General features: G+C 45.9%; 1 protein-coding gene across 9 annotated transcripts in view; it reads left to right on the top strand.

The window, feature by feature from the left end:
* Nucleotides 1-27,191, top strand: part of LOC115093628 (sodium channel protein type 2 subunit alpha-like) — a 523,144-nt gene that overhangs the window by 438,832 nt on the left and 57,121 nt on the right. For 7 of the 9 annotated variants that reach the window (XM_029605666.1, XM_029605660.1, XM_029605661.1 and 4 more), the window contains one exon: nt 16,600-16,737. In XM_029605666.1, the coding sequence (XP_029461526.1) occupies nt 16,600-16,737 (138 nt within the window). The remainder of the gene's footprint in view (nt 1-16,599; nt 16,738-27,191) is intronic. The other 2 variants (XM_029605669.1, XM_029605664.1) reach the window with 1 other exon arrangement.

The following is a 27,191-nucleotide window of genomic DNA, read 5'->3' as shown; positions in this document are numbered from 1 at the left end:
GAGATGAACCACAAAGACAAGGAAGTCGAAGGGTGTAAAGCGGTGCATGGCACAACTGGTCCAGAAGGAACTCTTGTGAGTGACAACAAAGGGAAAGAGGATCTAGAAGATCCATAAAAGGAGCAGCAATGGGATTCAGACCTATGGGCAATTGCTCAGGGAGAGCAGTGGCAGTTCCTTACCTCAGATAACCAGCTAACAGAAGGACAACTTACAGAATTCAAAGAGGTCTTTCCGGGCAAAGGTCCAGAAGCTGTGCACCTGGGAAAAAATGAGTTATCACTTGAGACAAGCAGCCAGCTAGGCAGAAAGGTGAACTGGAATTTGGAGACTCTGTGGGGCTTGGAGAAGACAGGGTTTGTTAGCCAGGCTAGTATTTTGCTGAACACTAAAGTTACATGTGAATGTTTAAATGAAATGATATATGCCATGTTGTCTGATAGTTTAGAACAAGCGGCAACAGGATAAAGGTGGAAATCCCAAACCAAAACATTTATTTATTTATTTTATTTAAACCTTTTTTATACCGACATTCAAGATGGATATCTTATCATATCGATTTACAATACATATAGGGCCGGACATTAACAGCACGTATGTCCCGGACATTAACAGGAAAGAAAGGAAGGTTGGGAGAAAGTTTTGTTGTTCAAAAAGGTATGGGCCGGATTTTCAAAGGGTTACATGCGTAAATCCAACGACGTGCGTAAAGCCCCGGAACGCATGTAAATCCCGAGGCTTGCAAAAGGAGCGGAGCGGAGTGGGGTGGGCGCATGGCCAGAGGCCTCCCCACGGCCGCTGTGCCGGGGATCGCATGTTATTAAATCGGGGATTGGCGTGCGCAAGGGGGTGCACAGTTGTGCACCTTGCGCGTGCTGAGCCGCAGTGCCTTCCCCCCGTTCCCTACCCCCCCACCCCACCTTCCCTTCCCTTCCCCTACCTCCCACACTCTTTCCCCCTACCTTTTTCTTTGTTTTTCTTTTATTTCCAAACTTAATTCAGCCCTGGGGCTGAAGTTGCGTGCGTCGGCCAACTGTCGGCACATGATCCCTGGCACAGCGGCCATGCGGAGGCCTCTGGCCACCCCCTTTTCCCCTCCCCTTTTTGCAAGACCCGGGACTTACACGCATCCCGGGGCTTTACGCGCGTCGCCAGGCCTTTTGAAAATAGGCCCGGCATGTTTAACCCTTTGAAAATCCGACCCTTATATTTCATAAAGGAATACAACTCTGGCTGTGAGCAAAACTAATGGTCCCCCATCGATCAAGCAGCTCCAGGGGCATTCCAGGAACCCTTGACTATTTCCCTAGAAAGAGTGAGGGAGTGTAAACCCAGAGAATTTAAAAGAGAATTACTTGGCAGTAGATCCCTGAAATATTGCTGGAAACATATAAAGAAAAACGTATTTCCGGGCTTAGGGGTCTCCATCCCATCTTTGCCCACTAGCGGAGGAAGATAGAGTGTCCCAGTGCAGGGTGGAAAAAGAAAGTGGGAAAATAAGTTACTTTGAGAGGTAACCCAAAGGGATGCCAGATATACCCTCTTTAACAAAGGGGAACCAGGCATTCAGCCTGGTCTGCCTTAAGAAAGGGAACCACTAGTGTCTAATCAAAAATAACAAAAATAACTAGTACATATATACCACCAATTGTTCATATAGGTCTTCAAAAAATGTTTTTCTTTATGACCTTACTGTCAATTGATTGCTTATATATTGTAGAAAATTACATTGATTTGTATTATAAAACTTTTTGGTCAAAAAGAGGAAAAAGACCTCAGCACTGGTTGAGAATATGATAATTCAAATTCTAAATAACCCTTTGTTATAATCAAAGGTCTATAAACCTCTTGAATTTTTATTTTTAATGCAAAAAAACTTTTGGGGGAAATTTTTTAAATTATACTTCTTTTAAAACCAGTGTTGTTTACACAAGCATTAGTGTTCTCTGAAATGAAAGCAATCATATGACTTTGCCACTTTTTTTGCAAATCTGCTTCTACTGGAGTTGGGGCAGAGGTTGGGGATGGGGGGATGGGTTGAAGAGGGAGGGTTGGGAAGGAGTGCGGTTCCGGTCCATTCAAATCGGGATTGGTCATATATTTGTACCTTATGTCAGAGTCATGAAATACCGGGGGGGGGTGTCACTGCTGGGATAGCTGTCCCCCTACACAACCTGGGCTGGCGACATCGCTACACTTATTCTGCTTCACATGGATGGCTAATCAGGGTACGAGACTGGTGTCCTAGAATGTTTGCAGTATAAATTCTCCGATCAAACAGTCCAAGATACTTCAGGCTTTAAAAAGGAAAGGGGCAGACATAGCTTTCCTTCAAGAAACTCATCTTTCGGACCCTGAACACAGGAAGCTATGTCAGAATTGGGTGGGGGCAGTCCATTTTGCATCAGCTAGCACTCATTCCACTGGGGTGGCGATATTAATTTGTAAGAATTTCCCGGTGCAGATCCACAAGGAAATTAAAGATCTGCTGGGACGCTACATAATTTTAGTGGCAGAGTTTAATTCTGTTCCCTTGGTACTATGCAATATCTATGCTCCTAATTCTGCTCCAATTTCTTTTTTCCGCACCATACATAAAATATTGCCATATATTGCTCACATGGTGGTAGTGGGGGAGACTTTAAGGAAATACAGGATCCAGAGTGGGATAGGTCCTCATCTGCTCACAGAATTGGGGTATCAGGTAAAGGAATTAGCTTATTGGAAGGGACATTACACCTGACAGACTCATGGCATACGTTACATCCCTTTGACAGAGACTTTACTCATCTCTCTAGAGCGCATGCGACCCATTCCCGGATTGATTAATTTTTGGTAAGCACGCAATTTTTCTCTAAGGTCTCTGATACAGGGATAGGAGATCTTGTTCTCTCTGATCATGCGCCTATATGGCTGGATTTGACATTACTCCCTACTGTGCTCGTAGGGTTTCACTGGCACTATCCCTATTATTTAGCGGAGGACCCTTCTCTTCAAGAGTTTTTGCGGACCCACTGGAAAGATTTTGCAACTCTCAATGCACAGCATAAGGAGGACCCTGTTTTATATTGGAACACCGCCAAGGCGGTATTAAGAGGGGACATTATTTCCTATTTGACACATTGGAGGAAAATTTGGATAGTAGGTTGCTGAGTTTAACCCAGCAATTGAGATCGGCTAAAACAGCTTTACTGAGATCCCATTCCAGGGTTAATAGAGAGACCTATTTAGCCTTGCAAACGGCCATTAATTCCCTTTTACATCAAAGGGCTAAGAAGAGTTTGTTGTATTTTCAACACAAGTTATACCGATATGGTAACACATCAGGGAAATTGTTAGGGAATTTGATCGTCTACTAGGGGATCTCGCCATATATCGTCTCTTAAAAAAGCTAGTGGGAGGATTGTCAAGGATACCCCTAACATCCTGGAAGAATCCGCTCTTATTTTTCCACTCTGTATCAATCCGAAGGCTGGAATCCCGATAAATGGGAGGCGTTTTGTGAACGTGCACATATTCCTTCCATTACGCTAGGCCAGAGTAGGTTATTAAATGAGCCTATTTCTGAAGAGGAGGTGCGATTGGCTATTCAAAATACCCCCAAACTGAAAGCTCTGGGCCCTGATGGCTATAGTTCTGAGTTTGATAAATGTCTGATAGATTCCTTGGCTAAACTTCTCCCGTTGGTATTTAACACTATGGTGTCTCAAGGGGCTTTCCCCTTACCTGGAAATATGGCCCATGTGACTCTCATCCCTAAATCAGGGAGAGATCCACAGTTGGCAGCATCTTATCAACCCATTTCTTTATTGAATGTCGACCAGAAATTATTGGCCGAGATCTTAGCAGATCGGCTGAGTGGGATCTTGCCCCCAACTGATTAAGCCTGGGCAGGTAGGGTTTTTAAAAAGCGCTATGCCTTAACAAATATTCAGAAACTTACAGTTACCATGGAGTTATGTACGCGAGCCAAGATACCATTTCTCATTGCTAGTTTAAACGCCGAAAAGGCATTTGATAGAGTAGAGTGGAACTTTATGTTCAAACTTCTGGGTCTAATGGGAATTGGGGGCTTCTTTTATCAGGCCATACAACTATTATATAGCAACCCAATGGCAGCTATAGTGGTTAATGGACAGTGTTCCACTCCTTTCCCAGTCCTGCGGGGCACTCGTCAGGGTTGCCCTTTGTCGCCATTATTATTTATACTGACATTGGAACCTATGTTATTGGCTGTTCAGGACGCTCCAGCCATTCGGGGTATTCAATTCCATTATCGAGATCAGAGGGAGGTATTTAAGTATGCCGCTTTTGCGGATGATATCATGGTATTTTTGACGAACTCAGGTCGCTCCTTGACTGTCCTCCTGGACCTTATTCGTGAATATGGTGTTTGCTCTGGTTTGCAGATTAATGGGGACAAGTCAGAGGCCTTGGCTTTTCCAGAGGCCGTACAGCAGCAATGGGTTGGGCCATTTCCCTTGAAGTGGTCTGAGGCCTCTATCAAATATTTGGGGATCCATATATCTGTTGACCCAGCGGCTGTCTATAGTCTCAACATTCCCAAATTGCTCAAAAGCACACAGGACAAACTGCGCCTTTGGCAGGGTTTACCTCTTTCCATTGGGGGGTCGCATTAATCTTTTTAAGATGGCCCTTTTGCCCAAGTGGCTCTATGTGCTGCAGAATTTTCCCATCTCACTAAAGAGTCAGGATCTTGTCAAGTTAGATCGTATGATGCGTGTCTTTATATGGCAAGGAAAGAGGGCTCGCATCCCACTCTCCTGGTTAAAATTGAAGTGGGGAGAGGGAGGGATGAGGGTTCCAGATCTGCTTCGCTATGAGGTGGCAGCAAATTTGAGAGTAGCTCGTGAATGGCTTCTGGGGAAATCCTTTTATGTGCATATCATGGCGGCGCAGACTCTGGTGGTCCCATTGGATTTGAAATTTGTTTTAATGGGGTCTCTCGATGCTTTACCTTCTTCACTGTCCCGCAGTCCTTTAATTATTCCCATTCGGAGGGCTTGGTTGTCCCTCAGCAAATCATTGGGACTGCCGAGGGTTTGTTCCTATTTGCAACCCCTACGAGGAAATCCGGAATTTGTGCCTGGGTCCTCTTCTGCCATATACCAGACTTGGGAGAAACAGGGCATACTATATTTGGGACATTTGCTGGATGACCTGGGTGCTCTCCTACCTTTCAACACTTTGAAAGACCTGTATGGGTTACCCGGGACTCATATTTTTGGATTTTTGCAGGTTAGGCACTACATTCAGACGTTGAGCCCCGATGTTCGGAAGCCTTCTATATTCCAGGCCTTTGTTGCAGTCTGGGAAGCTGCAGTCCAGGTGTGAACCCTTGAGCCGAACTACCCTGAAGGCAGAGTAGGTCAGGAGGCGGAGCCACAGGCAAAGGTCTTCACCCGGGAACCAGGAACCCCCCAGGAGGAGCCCGTAGGGTCCTAGAACCTTGGGACTTAGGAGCACAGTACAGTCTGTATAGAATGAAGGCCTGGGCAATGAGTAAATCACAGAGTCCAGTAAACAGGGAGCTGGAAGGCCCGGCGAGAGCGGGGCGGTCAGATAGAGTCCCTGGCTTGCTGAATAGAAGCAGTCTGTGAGCAGGCCCGGGGTCTGTAGTATGCCGTGGAGCGGAGCAGATAGATAATAGGAACAGAGTCTGTAGCATATTGTGGACTGTGACCAGCTGAAGGCAGGACTGGAGTCTGTAGCGTGCAATAGAGCTGGAACGGGTGGTGAGTAGGAACGGAGACGAACCCAAGTCAGGCTGGCAGCCAGTAGAAGCAGTCTCAGGAACAGGCAAAGGTCGGAGGCTGGCGGCAAGCAGGAGCGGAGTCAGGCACAAGCTGAGGTCAATGGCAGGCGGCAGGCAGGAGCGGAGTCAGGAACAAGCTGAGGTCAATGGCAGGCGGCAGGCAGGAGCGGAGTCAGGAACAAGCTGAGGTCAATGGCAGGCGGCAGGCAGAAGCGGAGTCAGGAACAAGCTGAGGTCAACCGGAATGCAGAACAGCAGAAGCGCAACTAAGAACTACTAACAGTAGCGACCCTCGTTGCAAGGCAATGAGAAGGCAGGCAAACGCTGGTTAAATCAGGCTTGGGGCGTGGCGTCGTTAACCCAGGCGGGGCCAGACTTCCGGCGGCCGTGCGTCCATAATGTGCGTCCTTGCGCGCGCTCGTGGCAGCAGCGAAATAATCTGGCAATGGCGGACGCCCTGGAGGCCTAGCGGAGCCGCGGGAGCGGCGTTCCCCCCATTGGAGGTGAGCACCAAGCACAGCAGATAGAGGGGAAGCGGTGGAGACCGCAACAGCCTTAGACGATTTCTTTCATTGTGATAACCCAAAAGTTCCCTCCCTATCATGATATTATAAGGGACTATGCCAGGGTAGACCAGAACCCATGTACGCTCTGTCAGTGGAAAGATGGGAAAGCGATGGAGTGTTTCAGGTTCCTATTGTGGCTTTCTCTGCTTGTATGAGAAATGTGTATCGGAATACAGTCACCATGTACTATCGGGAAATGCAATTAAAATTTTTGCGGAGAGCATATATATTTCCTCAGATTGCATATTACTCCAAACAGATGCCAGATGCTACTTGCTTACGGTGCCATCTGGCTGTGGGATCACTCTCTCATTTATTTTGGGCTTATCCCTTGATACAAATGTATTGGGGTAAAATTGTAGGGTTTTGACACATATCTTGAAGGTGAATATCCCAATGTCTCCACAATTAATACTATTTGATTGCATCCCTCAATCAGTGCTTAGAGAGGTGGGACCGCGTTGCTTTGTTAAAAAGGCGGGGCTGGTGGGGAAGAAGGTTATCCTACTTTTCTGGAAAGACCCAGCTGCCCCTTTGTATTGGACCTGGCGCATACACTTTCATCGTATGATGCAGATGGATAACCTCACCTCTAGATCTTCGCCACAGCATCGTTGCTCATTCCTGCAAATCTTGGAAGCCTATTTGCAGGCCCCTCCTCATCGCACCAGAAGTTTGATACTCAATGACTAAGTTGGCTGAGCATCCGTATTCTTGATTAAAGGTTTGGTTTTGCAACATGGAATCTCGAATTTAATTGCATCAAGGACACAGAGAGACTAGGGAATCATTGAATGGATCAGGGGGAGGGGGAGAAGGTATTGGGGTGTGATGTATTGTATAGTATGTGTCTGTGGCTGAGCCTGGGGGGGGATGCAGGGTGTATAAGGAACAATGTGCCCGTGGCTGCTCCACAGGTAACTCTATAGGCGTTGACGTATTTCGGGGTTCTTCCATATAAAAGGGGGGTGGTGTTGAGGGTCTGGGGGGGGGGGGTAAAGGTCAAATTTGAGTTGGCTCAGATAAGCTCATGGTGCACAGCTGTTCATTTGTATAGGGCATGATATTTTGTAGTAGGAGACACCATTGTTTGTTGAAATTTCCATTGTTTCATTCACTCAATAAAAATTGCTTTTCAAAAAAACAAAAAAAGAAGAGCAGAAGCAAAAACAAGGTCTCAAACACATCAGATAAAGGAAAAATCACAGTTCGTTTGGTAATCCACTCTTCAGCTTACAAGGCCCCCCTCATTCTCTACACACTGTATTGTACTAACAATTATCCAGATCATCCAAACCCCATAGCAAGTTAGGACTAGGCACAGTTAGTCTCCCAGTTCTGTGGTTTTCACCACAGTTAGCAATTCTTCTTCTCAACTTCTCTTTTCAATTTACACACATACTACTTTCCCCTCAGGTTTACTGGAAAACTTGGAGAATATCCCTGCCTGCTTCTCCCACACTATAACTCCTGGATGGAGTAGCAGCTACATCCTCCTTGTTTATTTGGAAAAACCCCAATCCTAAAATGAACATGGGTTATAAGCTCCTCTGTAGCCCATGTCCAAAGGTGCTGTACCAGGTTATCACACCTGGTACATCCCCTTAGAATGAACCTCTTTCAGTAGCACAACTCTTACAGAATGTCCCTTAGGGAAACTCACACCTTTAATACAACAAATCCTCATTGTATTAATCCTAGCACACACTCTGTTTCACACAGGGTCTACAACTGTATTCCATAACCCCTGAACATGATGCAAGTACACCTCCCTGTTGCACACAGATACACACTCATAAGAACATAAGAAAATGCCATACTGGGTCAGACCAAGGGTCCATCAAGCCCAGCATCCTGTTTCCAACAGTGGCCAATCCAGGCCATAAGAACCTGGCAAGTACCCAAAAACTAAGTCCATTCCATGTAACCATTGCTAATGGCAGTGGCTATTCTCTAAGTGAACTTAATAGCAGGTAATGGACTTCTCCTCCAAGAACTTATCCAATCCTTTTTTAAACCACAGCTATACTAACTGCACTAACCACATTCTCTGGCAACAAATTCCAGAGTTTAATTGTGCGTTGAGTAAAAAAGAACTTTCTCCGATTAGTTTTAAATGTGCCCCATGCTAACTTCATGGAGTGCCCCCTAGTCTTTCTACTATCCGAAAGAGTAAATAACCGATTCACATCTACCCGTTCTAGACCTCTCATGATTTTAAACACCTCTGTCATATCCCCCCTCAGTCGTCTCTTCTCCAAGCTGAAAAGTCCTAACCTCTTTAGTCTTTCCTCATAGGGGAGTTGTTCCATTCCCCTTATCATTTTGGTAGCCCTTCTCTGTACCTTCTCCATCGCAATTATATCTTTTTTGAGATGCGGCGACCAGAATTGTACACAATATTCAAGCTGTTTCTCCCTAAATATGCTCCCGTTACATAATCAATCACACACACACATTCAATGTTTCCAAAATGAAAAACATTCTCCACACTCCCATTATTGCTTCAAGGGATCACACTGCTTTTCTCTTGCTCACTGTCCTCTATGTGCAGTAATGGTGGACTGCCCAAAGGAAAATCTCCTTGTATATAAAAAAGCAGTACTCAATTAGTTATCAGTATCTAGTTGTGGTACCTCTGATCCGGGTAATGATTGTAGTTGTTGTAGAAACTCCCTCTTCTCCCTCCTCTCCCTCTCCCTCTTCTTCTCACTCCCCCCTTCCCCTGAAAAAAGAAGTGGATGACTTCGGCTCAATTGTTTCTTCTCTGACTGAATCTTTTTTCCAAAGTTTACCTAATTCATGTAAATGGGTCATAGGTCTATCCAGTAAAGGTCTATCAGTTATAGTATTGCTAAACAAAGATGCCAAAGGGTCAATGTCTTTATCAATACTGCTTCTTATGCGTTTAGCATTCCAATCTATATTGGGACTACCTTATGTTCTTTTGTCATTCCTTTATTCTCTATCGATTGGTTTAGCCTGATCGTGCCTGGGAACATTTTTGTTTCTATACTGTTGTTTATTAGTATATTGCCAGGAGTACACTCTATGGGGCAGATTTTCAAACACTACGCGTGCGGGTACTTTTGTTTCGCGCCACCGGCGCGAACAAAAGTACACCAAATTTTATAAGATACGCGCGTAGCCACGCGTATCTTATAAAATCCGGGGTCGGCGCGCACAAGGGGGTGCACATTTGTGCAACCTGCGCGCGCCGAGCCCAGCGCGGCCTGCCTGTTCCCTCCGAGGCCGCTCCGAAATCGGAGCGGCCTCGGACGGAACTTTTCTTCGCCCTCCCCGCACCTTTCCCTCCATTCCCCTACCTAACCCCCCCCCCCCCCCGGCCCTATCTAAACCCCCCCCCTTACCTTTGTCGGCAAAGTTACGCCTGCTTTCAGCAGGCGTAACTGTTACGTTCGTTAAGTGGAACCTGGGTCGACACCGCTTACCTTGAGTCTGGGAAGCACAGGAACGGAAGGTCCTCCTCTCCTGGATGAAGAAGAGACAACCCTGAGACAGTGATCAGTAGAATACCCAAACGACAGTCCAGGTCGGGACCGGCAGCAGAAGAATCCAATGCAGGAATCCAGGTCAAGGCGGGCAGCAAACAGGATAATCCAAGGAAGGAGTCCAGATCAAGGCAGGCAGCAAACAGGATAATCTACTGGGTCGGTCCGGGTCAAGGCAGGCAGCAAACAGAAATCCAATGAAGAAGTCCAGGTCAGGGCAGGCAGCAAACAGAATAATCCACTGGGTCAGTCCGGGTCAAGGCAGGCAGCAAACAGAAATCCAGAGAGGCAGACCAAGGTCAGGGCAGGCAGCAAACAGAATAATCCACTGGGTCAGTCCGGGTCAAGGCAGGCAGCAAACAGAAATCCAGAGAGGCAGACCAAGGTCAGGGCAGGCAGCAGGCAGAATAATCAACTGGGTCAGTCCGGGTCAAGGCAGGCAGCAAACAGAATCCAGAGGGGCAGGCCAAGGTCAGGGCAGGCAGCAGGCAGAATAATCAAGAAGCAGTCCGGGTCAAGAGCTGTAGCGACAGGCAGGGAAGCAACCAAAACACTCACCAAGCGCACTGTGGCCGAAGCGAGGAGCTCAGCAGGAAGCTCCGTTTAAATCTCTTTCCTTTCCCGCGCAAACCGCAGCTGGCCGGCGTCTGACGTCAGGGGGCGTGTCCACGGCGCGCTTTAGCGCGAGATTTGCCCGCGGCGTCGGTCCTGAGGACGGACGTCCTTGGGGAATGTCGGGCCCGTGCAAGAGGAAGGCGCGCCGTCGGCGCCACGGGAACAACGGGGACAGAGGCGGAACCCCGCCGACCCCGGAGGACAGCCCCGCCGGCACGGGAAGCGGAAACAGTAACTTTGCGTGCGTCGCCGGCAGCCCGCTCCGTCCTCTGGTCCCGGGGGCGTGGTCCAGAGGCCTCGACCACGCCCCGGGCCTGCCCCCGAAACGCCCCGGCACGCCCCCGGACACGCCCCTCCCTCCCCTTTTTCGAAAGCCCCGGGACTTACGCGCATCCCGGAGCTTTATGCGCGCCAGCGTGCGCAGGGGTTTTAAAATCCGCTCCTATTATTTTTATAATCAACTTCATCTCTTTTAAATTTCTGGTATTTTGTAGCTTTAAGCTCTTCTTAAAACTTTCGACATTATTTTTAAAATCCTCATGAATAATATCGAAACAAAGATCGTTTTTTTTTTCAAATATTCTAATTGAGTGTATAATTCATCCTTCAGTCGTTCCTCCCTTTTTTTTGAAGTTTTAATGACCAAAATCATTAAGTCCAAAGAGCATTTGTTGAGTATGGCTTCCCAACTGTTCATAAATTCTGAATCTTCTCGGAACATACTTGGAGGTTTATTGATTCGTAGTTCTCTTGGTATGCGTTTATAACGGCAGTAATCGAGTAATGTGTAAAATTCCCCTTTTTTATATACAACATGGTGTTTCTTTTTACTTTATCTGTGTAATAAAGTTTGTTCATTTTTCCACATCACATACGCTAATCCACACCCCCTCTTTGAGTTTGACATTTTTTGGCGCCAAGGTTTGGGTTTAAAACTCCCTGCAGCGTTTCTTTGTTATTATCTATCTTGAGCAGAGACGACATGTATTGATCAGCGGCACAAGCGGTAAAGTTTTCTCAATTTTTCTCACTGCCGCTGAAATTCCATGCTGTAGTATTGTCTCTCAGATACTTCGTCATATTAGTTAAGCGTTTTTTTCTCACTGCCGCTGAAATTCTAGGCTTCACCATTATTTCTCGCACACTTTGTTATATTAGTTAAACTTTTCTTTGAGGTAATCCTCAGCCCTGCTCCGAAGGTGGGGTCATGACGTCATCAGGGGCGCCTGTGGCACCCTCCAATGACATGCAACGCCCTTTAAAGGGGCCGAACACGCGGCTGGCTACCCCTTTTCCCAGACTTGCTCGAGCGAGCAAGACCCACCCACCCTCCCTCAGTTCTTTGCAATTACCTGCAGTAAGGTGACTCATGTTAGTTAGATCCATAAAATGTATTTACTTGTTCTGTTTTTGTCGCAGCTGATAGAAGGCCGGTACCCGGGCCGGTTGGGCAGGATTACAAGCGGTGCTGGTGTCATCGCATAACAGTATGGTAGCCGATGGCGCCAGGAGGCGTAAAAGGCGACGGCCCCCTTGCTTGGAATAAGGCGGGGGGCCTACAGAGCTGGGCTGCCTTGCTAGGTACAGGCGGCGGGCAGCGGAACATGAAAGCCCCCGGCTCGGGTAGCCAGAAAGTTAACATGTTATGTTTTAAAATAAAGCTGCGGCCATTTTACCTCCAGAAACAGTCTCAGCGTGATTACTAATATAAGTGTTAAAGCACAGAAAATATTAGGGCACTGATATGCCATATTAGACGGTACGACGGACGCAAGAACGAGTGGCAGCTGCTAATGTTAAGGAATTGCAGTACCTTTACCAGCCCCCACTCACTTCTCAGGAGACTCCCTGATGTGTAGAGGCTTTCTCAACCTGTGCTGTATGCACTTTGGATTTCAACCAATTTACTTCCTATGGTACTAGCCAAGACCACTTACATCCTGTCTTTGCTTGACGGGAAAGCCCTGGCCTGGGCTTCACCTCTTTGGGAACCCAACGACCACATCCTCAGTGACTTGCCAGGGTTTCTGGCTTTAATCAAGTCAGTATTCAACGACCTAGCTCGCAAGACTATTGCTGGATCTGCCCTGCTAAATCTTCGGCAAGGAACTAAGCTATTTTCGGACTATGTTATAGACTTCAAGACACTATCCTCAGAGCTTCACTGGGACCAGGGGTATCTTTGAATGATTTTATAGCTCAACCCCTGCATTAAGGATGAACTAGCAGCAAGCGAATTGCCGGACACTCTTGACTCTCTCATTGACCTGACAAGCAGAATTGATCGCCGTTTGCGGGAGTGTTCATCGGAGTTAAAGAGCCTCAAGAAATATCCTGCAGGGGGTGTTCGCCCTCGACCTACCCCAGCTACACAGACCCAGCCCTCATCAATCTTTGAGGAAGACGAGCCCATGCAATTAGGCGCAGCCATTTAACCAGCAAAGAAAGACACCATCGCAAGAAGATGGGCCTTTGCATGTACTGTGGACAACCTGGCCATGCGGTTCAATCTTGCCCTATCTGTCTGGGAAACATCAGACCTAGGATCCTTGGGAGGACTCTTCCTAGGTCTTACTACACCTTCTCCTCCACTAACACTCCCGGTCTCACTTATTTCCGGGACTCTTGAGTATCAAACACTTGCACTAGTTGACTCTGGAGCAGGGGGCAATTTTATACTCAGAAGACTGGTTGAGCATCTTCGGATTCCTACCATTCTGAGATCCACTCCACTGCTTCTTTCTTCAATCCACAGAAAGCCACTGCCAGGAGAAGTTTCCTGCTCTACGCAACCTGTATGCCTGCACACAGGATCTCTTCATACTGAGACCATCTCTTTTTTCGTCCTTGACAAAGCCATCCATCCCATAGTACTTTGCCTAACCTGGCTTAAAGAACACACGTCCCAGTTTGACAGGCCACTTTGGAATTATCACAGTGGGGTACAGCTTGCCATGACAGATGTCTGAAGAAGATAACTCCTGTGCCCTCTACCAGCCCACCTGGATTGCCGCCTCAATACTCCTTGTTTCAGGATGTCTTTTCTAAGACAGCAGCGGACGTCCTACCACCACACCGGTCTTTCGACTGTGCAATAAATTTAAAACCGGACTCCGAGCCCCCTAGAGGAAGAGTGTATCCACTCTCCCTTTCGGAGACTGAGGCCATGTCGGCCTATGTAAAAGAAAATCTACAAAAAGGATTTATTCGTCCCTCCAAGTCACCAGCTGGAGCCGGATTCTTTTTTGTCGGCAAAAAGGATGGATCCCTTCGCCCTTGTATCGATTACAGAGATCTCAATGAAATCACCATTAAGGACAGATATCCTCTACCTCTGATTTCAGAGCTATTTGACCGACTTCAAGGGGCCAAGATCTTTACTAAGTTAGACCTGAAAGGGGCATACAACTTAGTTCGCATTTGTCAAGGGGACGAGTGGAAGACGGCCTTTAATACTCGTGATGGCAACTTCGAGTATTTAGAGATGCCATTTGGCCTATGTATTGCCTCCGCCGTTTTCCAAAATATGATGAATGAGATCCTGTGAGACATGCTTTATCAATGTGTGGTTGTGTACTTAGACGACATACTTATATTCTCTCGAGACCCACAGAGTCATCAAGTGGATGTAACCAAAGTTCTACAGAGGCTTTGAGAGAACCGTCTTTACGCCAAGCTTGAAAAGGGTACATTTCATCAGACATCAGTTCCTTTTTTGGGCTACATAGTTTCCAACAAAGGATTTCAAATGGACCCCCAGAAGACTAGAAGCATACAGGACTGGCCATAAACTACAGGGCTCAAAGCTCTCCGCTGCTTCCTTGGCTTCACTAATTATTACCACTCATTTATCTACCACTACTCTACCCTGACAGCACCACTTACTGCCATGACAAGAAAAGGAGCCAATCCCTCACAATGGCCTCCCGAGGCTGTTGCCGCCTTCCAAGCTCTCAAAGAGGCTTTTCTAAAAAAAAAACCCTGCCTCCATCATCCGGACCCACAACGACCATTCATTGTGGATGTCGACTCCTCAGATGTCGGCATGGGAGCCGTGCTTAGCCAACACAGTAATAGCCATACGCTGTATCCATGTTTTTTTTTTCTCCAGGCGTTTTTCACCTGCCGAGAGGAACTATGGCATTGGAGATAAAGAGCTGCTGGCTATCAAGCTCATCTTTGAGGAGTGGCGCCCTTGGTTAGAGGGCGCATAGCACCAGATAACTGTGTTTACAGATCACAAAAATTTTGAATATCTGCGCCATGCGCAGCGGTTCAACCATCAACAAGCCCGATGGTCACTCTTTTTCAATCAGTTTGACTTCCTTCTCAAATACTGTCCTGCTGACAAAAACACATGGGCAGACACCCTCTCACGCTCATTCACCCCAGAGGATGTTCCAGATGAACCTCGTCACATCATCAACCCAGAGAAGATAATACTAGATGCTATCCATTATGTGCCTGCTGGGAAGACCATCGTGCCTCAGAGCCTAAGGAAGAAACTTTTAAAGTGGGCACATGATTCTCGTTTAGCTGGACACCCCGGGCAAGCTCGTACATTACCCACACTGGGAAGATAGTACTGGTGGCCGTCTGTGAAGGAAAACATAAAGACGTAAGTTGAATAATCTGCTACTTGTGCCAGACAAAAACCCCCGGCCGGTCACCCTTGGGGTCTTCTACAGCCTTTACCTGCGCCCGAGGAACCCTAGATGCATATCACGACAGATTTCGTCGTTGACCTACCTATCTCCAGTGGAAACAACACTATATGGGTCACAGTAGACCACTTCTCAAAGATGGCACACTTCGTGGCATTGCCTGGACTACCCTCGGCCCCAGAATTAGCTAAGCTGTTCATACAGCATATTTTCCGCCACCACGGTATACCCAAGCATATCCTTTCAGATAGAGGCATGCAATTCACGGCAAAATTCTGGAGAGCTCTTTGTAACAAAATGGTCATTAGTCTAGAACTAACGTCAGCATACCACCCTCAGTCAAATGGCCAAACTGAAAGAACAAATAGAACTCTTAAGCAGTTCTTACGCTCATATGTCAACTCAAGACAGAACAATTGGGCAGAATTACTCCCATCGGCTGAGTTTGCCCTGAACTCTCATCCTTCTGCCGCCACTGGATCTATACCTTTCCAGATTGTATATGGCCGTCAGCCACCTCTGTTACCACTACCCTTGGCAATATCCTCTCTGGCTGCCCAGGCTTCTGCGGTGGAACTCCATCAGCTGTGGAGGCGGTACGGGGTCGGGGCTGGGACGTTCCCAAGTCCTCCGGCACATCGGCCGTGCCGGAGGTTCACGCGCCAGTGCGCGCAAGTTATGCCTGCCAGAGGCAGGAGTAACTCCATCAAATAAGGTGGGGGGGGGGGGGGGGATTGAGGTAGGGCCGGGGGTGGATTAGATAGGAGAAGGGAAGGAAAGGTGGGGGGGGATCCAAAAATGTTCCTGCCAAGGGAGGGAACGGGGAAAGCCATCAGGGCTCCCCTTGGGCACAAGTGTGCACCCCCTTGCGCGCGCCGACCCCGGATTTTATAACATGCATGCGGCAGCTTGCACATGTTATAAAATCAGGTTTACATTTGTGTGCGCCGAGTAGCGCGCACAAATGTACCCTGCACGCGTAAAATTTAAAATCGGCCCCTTTATGCGAGTAAATGGCTTTTGAAAATTCCTACGATAGTATGTTACATTTACGCATGTAACTCCTTTGAAAATTACCTCCCAAGGGAGGTGGTAGAAGCAAAACAGTAACAGAATTCATGAGATAAACATAAAGGATTCTTAGTTGTGAAGACGTGAAGTCAGATATTAACTGGACTCTGTAGCATGCACCAAGCAATAAATTGGGCAGACTAGACGGGCCTTAGTGTCCATATCTGCCATCATATTAAATGTTTCTATGTATCTGCTTCACAGTGAGTTGAATATCAGTCATATTGTGATCTTGCTTTAATCCACTGATGGAATTACAGGTTTGTACACATGATCTCCTCACAAAATATAGAAGCAGTTCTTCAGTTTCATCAATCAATGTTTTCATTTGATTATCTGTAATTTCAACAATAAATATTTTTCTTATCATTGTAAAATTTTTTACTTTTTTGTAGGTAGATGAACAACCAGAATATGAAGTTAATAAATATATGTATATCTACTTTGTAATTTTTATCATCTTTGGATCATTCTTCACACTGAACCTATTTATTGGTGTCATCATCGATAATTTCAACCAGCAAAAAAAGAAGATAAGTATTGTGCTTTATAAACTAAAACAAATTGTTTAGATTGTTACAGTGAATTTGGATTAACTGCTTTGTATGATCAAATGTCTTCTAATGCTGAGATGTGTGTTATAACATGTTAGTAGGACTACAGTGTGTAAAATAATAGAGAGCATGTAACATATATATATTTGTATGATTTATTTACTTTCAAACACATGTAAAGCAGCAGATCCCATTATTCAAAATTTGGAGACAGGAGTATGAATTTTCTCCTAGATATATGTACAACATCCTGCACGGTACAAGTTTCAGTCTAGACAAGGGCAGTTCTGTCATTAAGCAGGGTGAGGCAATCACCTCAGGCAGCAAAATATGGGGACCACAAAAAATGCCATCCCAAAAATACCCCTGCATCAATCATTTGCCAAACAAAAGTCAAGATGCTAGTAGGGTTCCCAGATATTGCTAGCACAAAAAGAGTCCCATGCGATTTATTGACATGCCAGTGGGAATCCCACCCCCAGGAAGCTAAAGTCCTACTCTGCAGCGCACTGGCCCAGCCAGCAAAAAGAGACCCGGCAGACCTGCCAAGTAGGATAGCAGCTGGCGGGGAGGCCAGGTCCCACCAGCTAAAGAAGACTCAGTAGCCATGCCAGTGAGGACAGCAGATGGGGAAGAGACTAGTTCCTGTCAGTCGAAGAACCATAGCTGCCAAGTGAGGAGGGAGGAGGGGCGAGTGATTGGAGGAATGGGGTGAGAGAAAGAAGAGTGGGAAATTAGGGTAAGGGAGGCTGAATGGACGACAGGGCCTGAGAAAGGGAAGAGTAGAGATTGTGGTGAAAGGGTATGGGATGACAGGGAAGGGAGCTAGTGGAGAAGATAAGGTAAGGGAAAGGATGGAATGAGGGATGAGTGGAGGAGACAATGGGAGGGATCATATGCATAAGAAAGAAGGAGAGAGCATGTGACTCAACATGTGTGTGAGTAAGAAAGAGAGGGAGGGTGCATGTGAGACAACCTATGCATGAGCAGGAGAGGGAGGGAGAGAGTGTGTGAATAGGGGGGAGAGGGAGTATGTGCAAGAGATAGCCAGTGTGTGTCAAGAAGAGGGAGTATGTGAGAGAGCCACCATTTTTGTGGGGTGGGTTTGTGAGAGTTCCAGTGTGTAAGAGGGAAGAGGGGGCATGTGAGAGAGAGCCAGCATTTGGGGGGGGGGTATATAAGACAAAGCAAGAATTTTGGGGAGGAGGGAACGTATGAGAGCGAGCCAGCATGTGAGTTGGAGGAAGGGGCACCTTTGAGAACCTGGTTTTGGGGGGAGGAGCACGAGAGAGAGAACTGGGATGGGGGAAGGGGTCAGGAGTATATGAGAGAGATCCATCGGGTACGGGGGGGGGGGGGGAACTTGTGAAAGAAAGCCAGCATGTGAGTTGGGGAGAGGAGGAGATGAAATGTGTTTGTTTGTCCCACTCCCAACTCTCCCTCCATGTCTCTGACAATCTCTGGATAATTGGATATCAAAAATGAGGTAATGAGAGCTGGGAATTTTTTATTCCTTATTATATTTACTTATTGGGTGTCATTTGGTGATCTTCTTTTTGAAATATGTTATTGGTATTTGTGAAATTTTAAAAAATTTAGATTATTCTTTAATTGTTGATGTTCTAATCATAACCTTTTTTAAAAAATTATTTTTATTATTATGGCTTTACTAATGTGATTGGTTGTTTTATATTTCTTGATTTTGTTTGAGATTAAGAATGATGTTTCTGTTTTTCCATTATTATTCTACATACAGGGTCTGGCTTGTTGAAGTTTCTAGTATGGCTTTTGTCTGCACATTTCTATTTATACGTTATGGTCTCTTTATTCTGTATTTGGTGAGGATCTATCTGTGTTCTGTCTATGTGACAGATATGAAGTTTTCTGTGTAGCGGTCTATAGCAGCCTCAATTTTTCTGTTTTCCTATTAGGAGGAGTATGGGTATTTTAGGGCCTGATGTAATACTTGCGTGTTGCCTTTTCATAGGTAGGGATATTACTGTTTGAGTGCTGACAGTTAGTGCTGTTTTGTTATGGGAGGTTTATTGTATTGTGATTGTAGTTCAGTTTACTTATAACTTTCTGTGGGCCAGGTCAACCCTAAAACTTGTTATCATAGCCTAATACTATATGGATTCCAAGTATCATTTTTGCAGGATTGTCTGGTTGACCCCACAGCAGTGCATGTAAATATAATATACATCTGGCAAGTGATTTTGTTTAGCTCAGAAGACTGTACTTTGATATCCTTTTTTATGTTAACTGTTATTAGAAATGAATACTTTTTAATTGTGGGTGTGTAAAGGGCCAGGTTGGGGGAAACAAGGCTGTAAGATTAACTTAAGGTGCCTAATACCCTTGCAATGGCCTTGAGAGTGTGCCCCCCCCTTCCCCCCCTTCCCCCACTGTTCAACCATCTACCACTTTCCCAGAGTGCTGATACTAGGGAAGGATGGGAGCCAGGTGGTAGGATTCCTGTTGCCAGCTTCCTAGAAATATTATCATTGACAATCTATCTGCCACTCTTCTGGGAACCCTGACCCCTACCTCCCCCTTCCCCAGCATTTCAGATCACCAAATGGGCCAGGCTCCAATAGGGATCTCTCTCTTTGCCTCCTCGCTGATTTAACATGCGCTCGTCTCAGGCAGCAGATTGCCTTGAGCCGCCCCTGAATCTGGAAAATATTTTTCCTTGGAAATTAAGTGATTGGAACAAATAGAAAGAAAATTGGAGCATTGGCATTGAGAAGCAGGTGGCAGGTAAGGTGGTAAATGAGAAGGTGGACTGATAGAATGAAGAGCGCAAACTTTGTAGGAAGGCATTCTGATGAAGAAGACAAGCTCCAGATTCTAGATAGGACAGAGACAGGAGAACAAGGAAACCACCTAGAAAGTTTTAAATTCCGTTTCATCCTGCTACACCAGTCCAGAAAGGTGGGTTATATCCCTGTACCAACAGATGGAGGCAGAGCACACAGTTTTCTCTGTGACGTCATTACCAGCACTTTGAGGTGGAGCAGCATAGAGAGAGCCAATATTCTTTGCCTCTAGCAGATAGTAGAACAACTGGTGCTAGAATAGGATTCTTCTGTGAGCCTGCCTCCCACTTAGAGAGATTTCATCAGTGCCCATTTGTTCTTGGGCCAAGCACCTGGTACTACCAGATTAGCAAACCATTTGCATTGTTCTTAGTTCCTGTAGGAACTCGGGTAGAGCTTAGGGGGGCATGTTTTTCGCTCTTGGAACTTATTTTAAAAAATTGAATTGAAATCAGGCAAAGGAGAAGGTGCTAGCAAGTTTCAAGTTTAGAAGAAGATCCTTTTCTGCACTTGCTCCCCCCTTGACACATACACCCCCCCCCCCCCCCCCCAGCTCCTGGACTATACATAAGAACATAAGAAATTGCCATGATGGGTCAGACCAAGGGTCCATCAAGCCCAGCATCCTGTTTCCAACAGAGGCCAAACCAGGCCACAAGAACCTGGCAATTGCCTAAACACTAAGAAGATCCCATGCTACTGATGCAATTAATAACAGTGGCTATTACCTAAGTAAACTTGATCACATAGAAAAATAGAAATGACGACAGAAGAAGACCAAATGGCCCATCCAGTCTGCCCAGCAAGCTTCACACTTCTTTTTTTTCTCATACTTATCTGTTTCTCTTGGCTCTTAGTAACCTTTGGTTCTATTTCCCTTCCACCCCCACCATTAATGTAGAGAGCAGTGATGGAGCTGCATCCAAGTGAACTATCAAGCTTGATTAGTTAGGGGGGTAGTAACCGCTGCAATAAGCAAGCTACACCCATACTTATATGTTTACCCAGACTATGTTATTCAGCCCTTATTGGTTATTTTTCATCTCCCCTGCCGTTGAAGCAGAGAGCTATGCTGGATATGCATGAAGTATTAGTTTTTCTTCTCCTCTGCCGTTGAAGCAGAGAGCTATGCTGGATTAATAGCAATTAATGGACTTCTCCTCCAAGAACTTATTCAAACCTTTTTTGAACCCAGCTACACTAACTGCACTAACCACATCCTCTGGCAACAAATTCCAGAGCTTAATTGTGTATTGAGTGAAAAAGAATTTTCTCCGATTAGTCTTAAATGTGCTACTTGCTAACTTCATGGAATGCCCCCTAGTCCTTCTATAATTCGAAAGTGTAAATAACCAATTCACATCAACTCGTTCAAGACCTCTCATTATCTTAAAGACCTCTATCATATCCACCCTCAGCCATCTCTTCTCCAAGCTGAACAGCCCTAACCTCTTCAGCCTTTCCTCATAGGGGAGCTGTTCCATCCCCTTTATCATTTTGGCTGCCCTTCTCTGTACCTTCTCCATCGCAACTATATTTTTTTTGAGATGCAGCGACCAGAATTGTACACAGTATTCAAGGTGCGGTCCATGGAGCGATACAGAGGCATTATGACATTTTCCTTTTTTATTAACCATTCCCTTCCTAATAATTCCTAACATTCTGTTTGCTTTTATGACTGCTGCAGCACACTGAGCCGACAATTTTAAAGTATTATCCACTATGATACCTAGATCTTATTCCTGGGTAGTAGCTCCTAATATGGAACCTAACATTGTGTAACTCCAGCAAGGGTTATTTTTCCCTATATGCAACACCTTGCACTTGTCCACATTAAATGAATGAAAAGGCTTCTAGCTTGCACTGGAAGACAGGGGCTGAGTTTAGCAGCCTGATTCAGTGAGGATAAGTTCCTCCAGTGGGGAGTGGGGGAAGCTTTGTTTGCCTGCTTCAGCACTGAGGTACTCCACAGTATGAAATGGGCCAACTGCAGTTGGTGTTATAGGGCCTGTAGCTGTAAGTGGTCCACATCTGCCATGGAACTGCTGTGTATGGTCTGTGTGAAGCAGGGGGAGATCCCTGGAGCATTTTCCAAAGCTTTGGGTCAGGCTTCCAAAGCTTCTGCTACTGTGGGAAAGCAATATCTTGAGGTGCAGTATTCAACCCTCAGATCAGGGTATGCCTTAGAGTTGTACGTATTGGCATGAAAGGCTGCCATTTTGGTCCCTTTCCCTGTGGCTGCTTCTGCTTCTCCAGAGTCCCTCTCTGAATTTTCTGATAATTTTGGTTGTTCTCTGGTGCTGGCACTGGTAGGGAGGACTTCTGTTAAGGATTCCTTCAGCCAGGAGATGGGTTTAATAAGGAATCTTCTCCCAAGTTTATGTGCCGTTCCCATGGATCCTTCCACCAGGATGGAGCCTAAGGACCAGGTATCTATCAAGCGCCCCAGATTATCTTTGGGGACTCCATTTGTTGATTCAGAGAAGACTATGAAGTTCCCTGAAGAGCAGCAGGATTCTGCCTGCTCTGCTTCTCTGGAGGAGGGTGAAGTGGCTCCAGATAGACAGGATGATTCCAACATTTGTCTCTTCCATAGAGAGGAAATCTCAACCCTCATATATTAGGTAATGTATTCCTTAAGAATTATGGGCTGTACACCACAAGGTCATCCAGGTAGCCAGCTGCATACCCTTGATGCGGGTGGAGCAGGCAGTCGACCAAGCACTGAAATGATGCAGGGACACCATAGAGTCCAAAAGGGAGGATGGTGAACTGGAACAGTCTACCTGGTATGGAAAACGTAGTCTTCTTCTTTGCTTCTGGTGTGAGAGGCACCTGCCAATACCCTTTTGTAAGGTCCAGGATAGAAATGAACTGGTCTGATTCCAGACACTCAATCAGTTCAATCACTTGAGGCATCAAGTACACATCGAGTTTTTAGATCTCATTGACCACTTTAAAGTCAATGTAGAACATTATGCTCTCATCTGGCTTCGGCACCAGCACTATGGGTGAGGATCAGTCACTGTTAGACTCCTCTATAACTCCGAGCCAGAGCATCTCCTTCACTTCAGTCTCAATCATGCAACACCTGGCCTCAGGAATCCTATAGGGTCATTGCCATACAACAACTCCAGGAGGCATAATAATGGTGGGTACAACCTGTTAGGTTCAAGAAGATCTCCTTATTATGTGTCACCAGATGATTTAAGTCAGCTCTCTGTGCCATGTACATCTGCTGTCCAAAAGAAACCTGGGTTTGGTCCACTCCAGACCCGATCTCTAGACCAAACTCTTCTTCTTGGATCACTCCACACACCAGTGTAGCCCATTTTTTCAGAAGATTTACATGGGAGATTTGTGTTTTCTTTTATCTGGCTGGACTACTTTGTAATCCATAGGCCCTGTATTTTCCAAAACTTCATAGGATTCTTGCCCCCTGGCTAACAGCTTGCTTTCTGAAGATAGGAGGAGGACACGGTACCCTGGCTGGAATACTCTTTGGACCAAGGGGCGATTGCAACTTTGGATTTTGGTAGCCTGAGCCTTCTCTTGGAATAGGTGGGCTGCCTCCCCAGCCTTTTTTAGACAATCCTGCACTCAGAGAATGAGATCAGTTAGATTCTGCCAGGGGTTTCTTTTGTCTTTCCAATTTTCATGAGCTATGTCCATGATTTCTCTCGACCTCCTCCCATATATAGTAACTCAAAAGGAGAGAACCACATCGAGCTGTGAGGTACGTCGCAGATTGTGAACAGAACATAGGATAACAGTGAGTCCCAATTTTTGCCATCCTCTTCCATACATTTTCTCAATATTTGCTTGAGTGTCTGATTATAATGCTGAACGAAGTCATCATTCTGTGGGTGATACACTGAGATATGCAGACTTTTTACCTTGAGCAAAGTGCAGACTGTTTCATTACCTTAGACATGAACGAAGAAAAGGGCAACCAAAATGATAAAGGGGATAGAACAGCTCTGCAATGAGGAAAAGCTGAAGAGTTTAGGGCTGTTCAGCTTGGAGAAGAGACGGCTGAGGGAGGATATGATAGAGATCTTTAAAATCTTGAGAGGTCTAGAATGGGTAAATGTAAATCGGTTATTTACTCTTTCGGATAATAGAAGGATTAGGGGCACTCCATGAAGTTAGCAAGTAGCACATTTAAAACTAATCGGGGAAAATTCTTTTTCACTCAATGCACAATTAAGTTCTGGAATTTGTTGCCAGAGGATGTGGTTAGTGCAGTTAGTGTAGCTGGGTTTAATAAAGGTTTGGATAAGTTCTTGGAGGATAAGTCCATTATCTGCTATTAATCAAGCTGACTTAGGAAATAGTCACTGCTATTACTGGCATCAGTAGCATTGGATCTGCTTAGTGTTTGGGTACTTGTCAGGTACTTGTAGCCTGGATTGGCCACTGTTGGAAACAGGATGCTGGGCTTGATGGTCCCTTGGTCTGACCCAGTATGCAATTTCTTATGTTCTTATGTGGTCCTGCGGGACTTGACTGGCCAAGAAGACCTTAGTATACCGATCTCATGAGGATCTGTCTGCATTTTATGTTATGGCTTGGCTCTTGAAAGGTCTTCTTCAGTAATATCTTCTCTTTTGAAAGCTCGTAAGTATTCCACTTTGTTGGCCTGTATTAAGATCTGGCGCATCTTTGAAGTTTTGTGTAAGGAAGAAATGATCTCTTCTTGGTGTGCCAATATCCCTTCCATTTTAGCCTTCCTACAAAGGGGTTTAGATAAGGGCTTAGCCTTAAATTCTTTGAAGTTTCAAGTAGCTTCCTTCTCTTGTTTCAAGAGTAGAATTTAGGGGATCATAGTCACCTTCCTTTCAGTTTGTGTCCATTTTCTTTGAGAAGTGAAAAGGCTGTAGCCTACACTCAGGCCATTGGTTTCTCTGTGGGATCTCAATTTGGTTCTGAAGGCACTAGTGTTTCTGCTTTTGAGCCACTGAAACATTGCTTGACTAAAGATTATCTTTGAAAATGTTTTTTATAGTAGCTATTCTGTCTTGCATATTTCTAAGATTCAGGCACTCTCCTGTAGAATTCCTTTTTTAGTATTTTTACCAGATTTGATGACCCTTCATATTGACCCATCTTTCTTCCAAAGGTTACATCAATGTTCCACCTCAACCAGTCTATTTCTCTGCCAGCTTTCTGTAAGGAGGAATGTCAAAGCAACAAATAGTCTTTGAGATTGCTGGATGCTGGCTGGGTTCTCCTTTACTATTTGGAGGTCACAAATCCTTTCCGCAAGACATATAGACTGTACATATTGGAGGATATTGTAAGGGTGAATTGGCTTCTAAAGCTACTCTAGCACATCAGATCAATGAAATAATTTCTTTAGCAACTGTTCAAAGGCTGGCAGATGTCAAAATTGTTCAAGCTCATTTTAATGGGCAGAGACAGTTGCAATTGCACTGGTGGACATCTATAGAGCGGAAAAGTGGTCATTGCTTCATTCATTTTCCAAACATTACAAGTTGGATGTAGTGTCCAAGCAGGACGCAGCTTTTGGGAATGATGTTTTCGAGGCAGCTCTAACTTCCTCCCTCCCAGAGGCTTTGGTATTTCCCAACTATCTGGACTAATGGCAGATAGGATGAAATGGAAGGAGAAATTTTCTTACCTGTTAATTTTTTTTCCATGAATCCTGCTACACCAGTCCAGGACCTGCCCAGAAATTGAGATCATTATAGGAGGGTAGAGGTGCTAGTTCCTATGTCTATTTGTGCATATTGTGTGAATATTTCCTCATTTACACAGTACTTCTCCTGATGCTTTTACCCTTCTACTTTTATCTTGTCTGTTCCACCTTTGTTTCTAGAATTAGGACAGATATTATTCTGAAAGGATCTTTTCTTCCAAATTTTGAATGTTGACATTTTGAAGTTTTCTGTTTTTCTCCCAGGACAAGCAGGATGGAACCCTGTCACAGAACACTTTTGTCAAAGTTTCTAGAACTTTGACTGGCACACTGAGCATGCTAGCATGCCACAAACTCTGTGGCCACAAGGGGTCACCCTTCAGTCTCTTTTTTTTTTACTCCTAGACCTCCTGCACTATCTCTGGGAACATCCCGGTACTGTGCCTCAGCTCAATAAAAAGACTGATGCCAAGTACCTAGTACAACAGGCCCTAGGTTTTCAAAAAAGCCAGTTGCCCCACCAGTCAGTGGTCATAGAATCAGCCCAGAAGAAGGCCAAGAGGACCCGCCGTCATTCCTCTTGTTGCGCAGGAGGTTGACGCTTGGGCCGAGGTGGGGTTGACGCTACCCGCAGGGCAAGCCCTACGGGTCCCCACCATCGGCAGGCGGAGCTGGCTGACTGATGGAGGCTGGCTGAAGCTTCGCCAATACCAGCCCTCGTTCCTCGCAGGTTGAGCCCTTGGGTACCGGGGCCAGCTGGACCTAGGTGGGCCTTCGTCTGAAGTCTTCTAAGGGACGACGAGGAGGTCAGCCAGGGGTCAGCAGCAGTAGGAGTTGATGGTCTGATCTGGACGAGGCGGAGTCCCGGAGACCTGGGCACCAAAGAGAACAGAAGGCAGACAGGGGGCGCCTGAGTAAGAACAGGCCGAAGCCTGAAAGGCCAAGTCCAGAGTGAATTTGAAAGGAGGGTCGTTGAGCAGGCTGAAGTCAGGGCAGGCAAGCAAGAGTGGCAAGACAAGCGTGGGTCAAAACCAGAGGTCAGCGAGAGAATAGTCAGGCAAGGCAGAGGTCAAACGAGAAGGCAGTCAGTAGCGTGGTCAGGCAAAGCAGTGGTCAGATCCAGGAGTCAGTCAGTAGCGACAAACAGGGTAGACACGGAACACAGGAGCAGGAACAGGTACCATGATCAGGAACAGGAACGGAGACGAATCAGGTACCAGAAACTCGGAGGTATCGCAGGAAGAAGCAACTAAGCACTCGACTAGCGTGGAGACCTGTTGCCAAGGCAGAGAAGCACTGGCTGGGCCCGGCCTTATATACCGGGACCCAGTGATGTCATCATCTGGGGCCGTGGGTTGGATTTCCGCCACGGCCCCTTCAAAAGGAGAATAGATGTGCGCGCGCCTAGGAAAGGGCGCAGCGCAAGATGGCGGCATCTGCCCATGGAGCTGGGATGTCCGCTGCGAAGTTGGGATCAGGGGGAGTGGACCGGAGTCAGAGGAGACGGCCCCTGGCCACAAGGGAAGCTGAACCAGGCGCTGGAGCAGGCAAATGGGGGTAAGAGGGCCTGGCCGTGGGCCTACCGCAGCCGGCACACACAACACCTCTGCCCCTCTGGGAAAAGACCAAAGAGCCCTAGACGCCAGGGGTCTATGCTGGTTGCTCGCATATCGTCATACCAATTTTTTTTTTTAATTCTTTATTTATTCATTTTCTTTAGTTTTACAGATAACAGATAGTTTATAACATTGCTTTACAGCATATTTTAATCCATTAGATAGAAAACTAACATACCAATATAAACTATTCTTCTGTATCATAGTTATAAAGCAATAAGGACCACAGAAATTTAACAGGAGCTTCCAAACAATAATTCTAGTCAAAGTAAGGAAATTATAAACAGATTCTCTCTTTACTTATGCCTCAAATTAACTTAGGTTGGTTTCTTCTAT

Source organism: Rhinatrema bivittatum, chromosome 6 (genome assembly GCF_901001135.1).
Source record: "Rhinatrema bivittatum chromosome 6, aRhiBiv1.1, whole genome shotgun sequence".
In the NCBI taxonomy this organism is placed as follows: domain Eukaryota; kingdom Metazoa; phylum Chordata; class Amphibia; order Gymnophiona; family Rhinatrematidae; genus Rhinatrema; species Rhinatrema bivittatum.
Note: the sequence above shows the minus strand (reverse complement) of the source record. Positions and strands in the feature narration are given on the sequence as shown.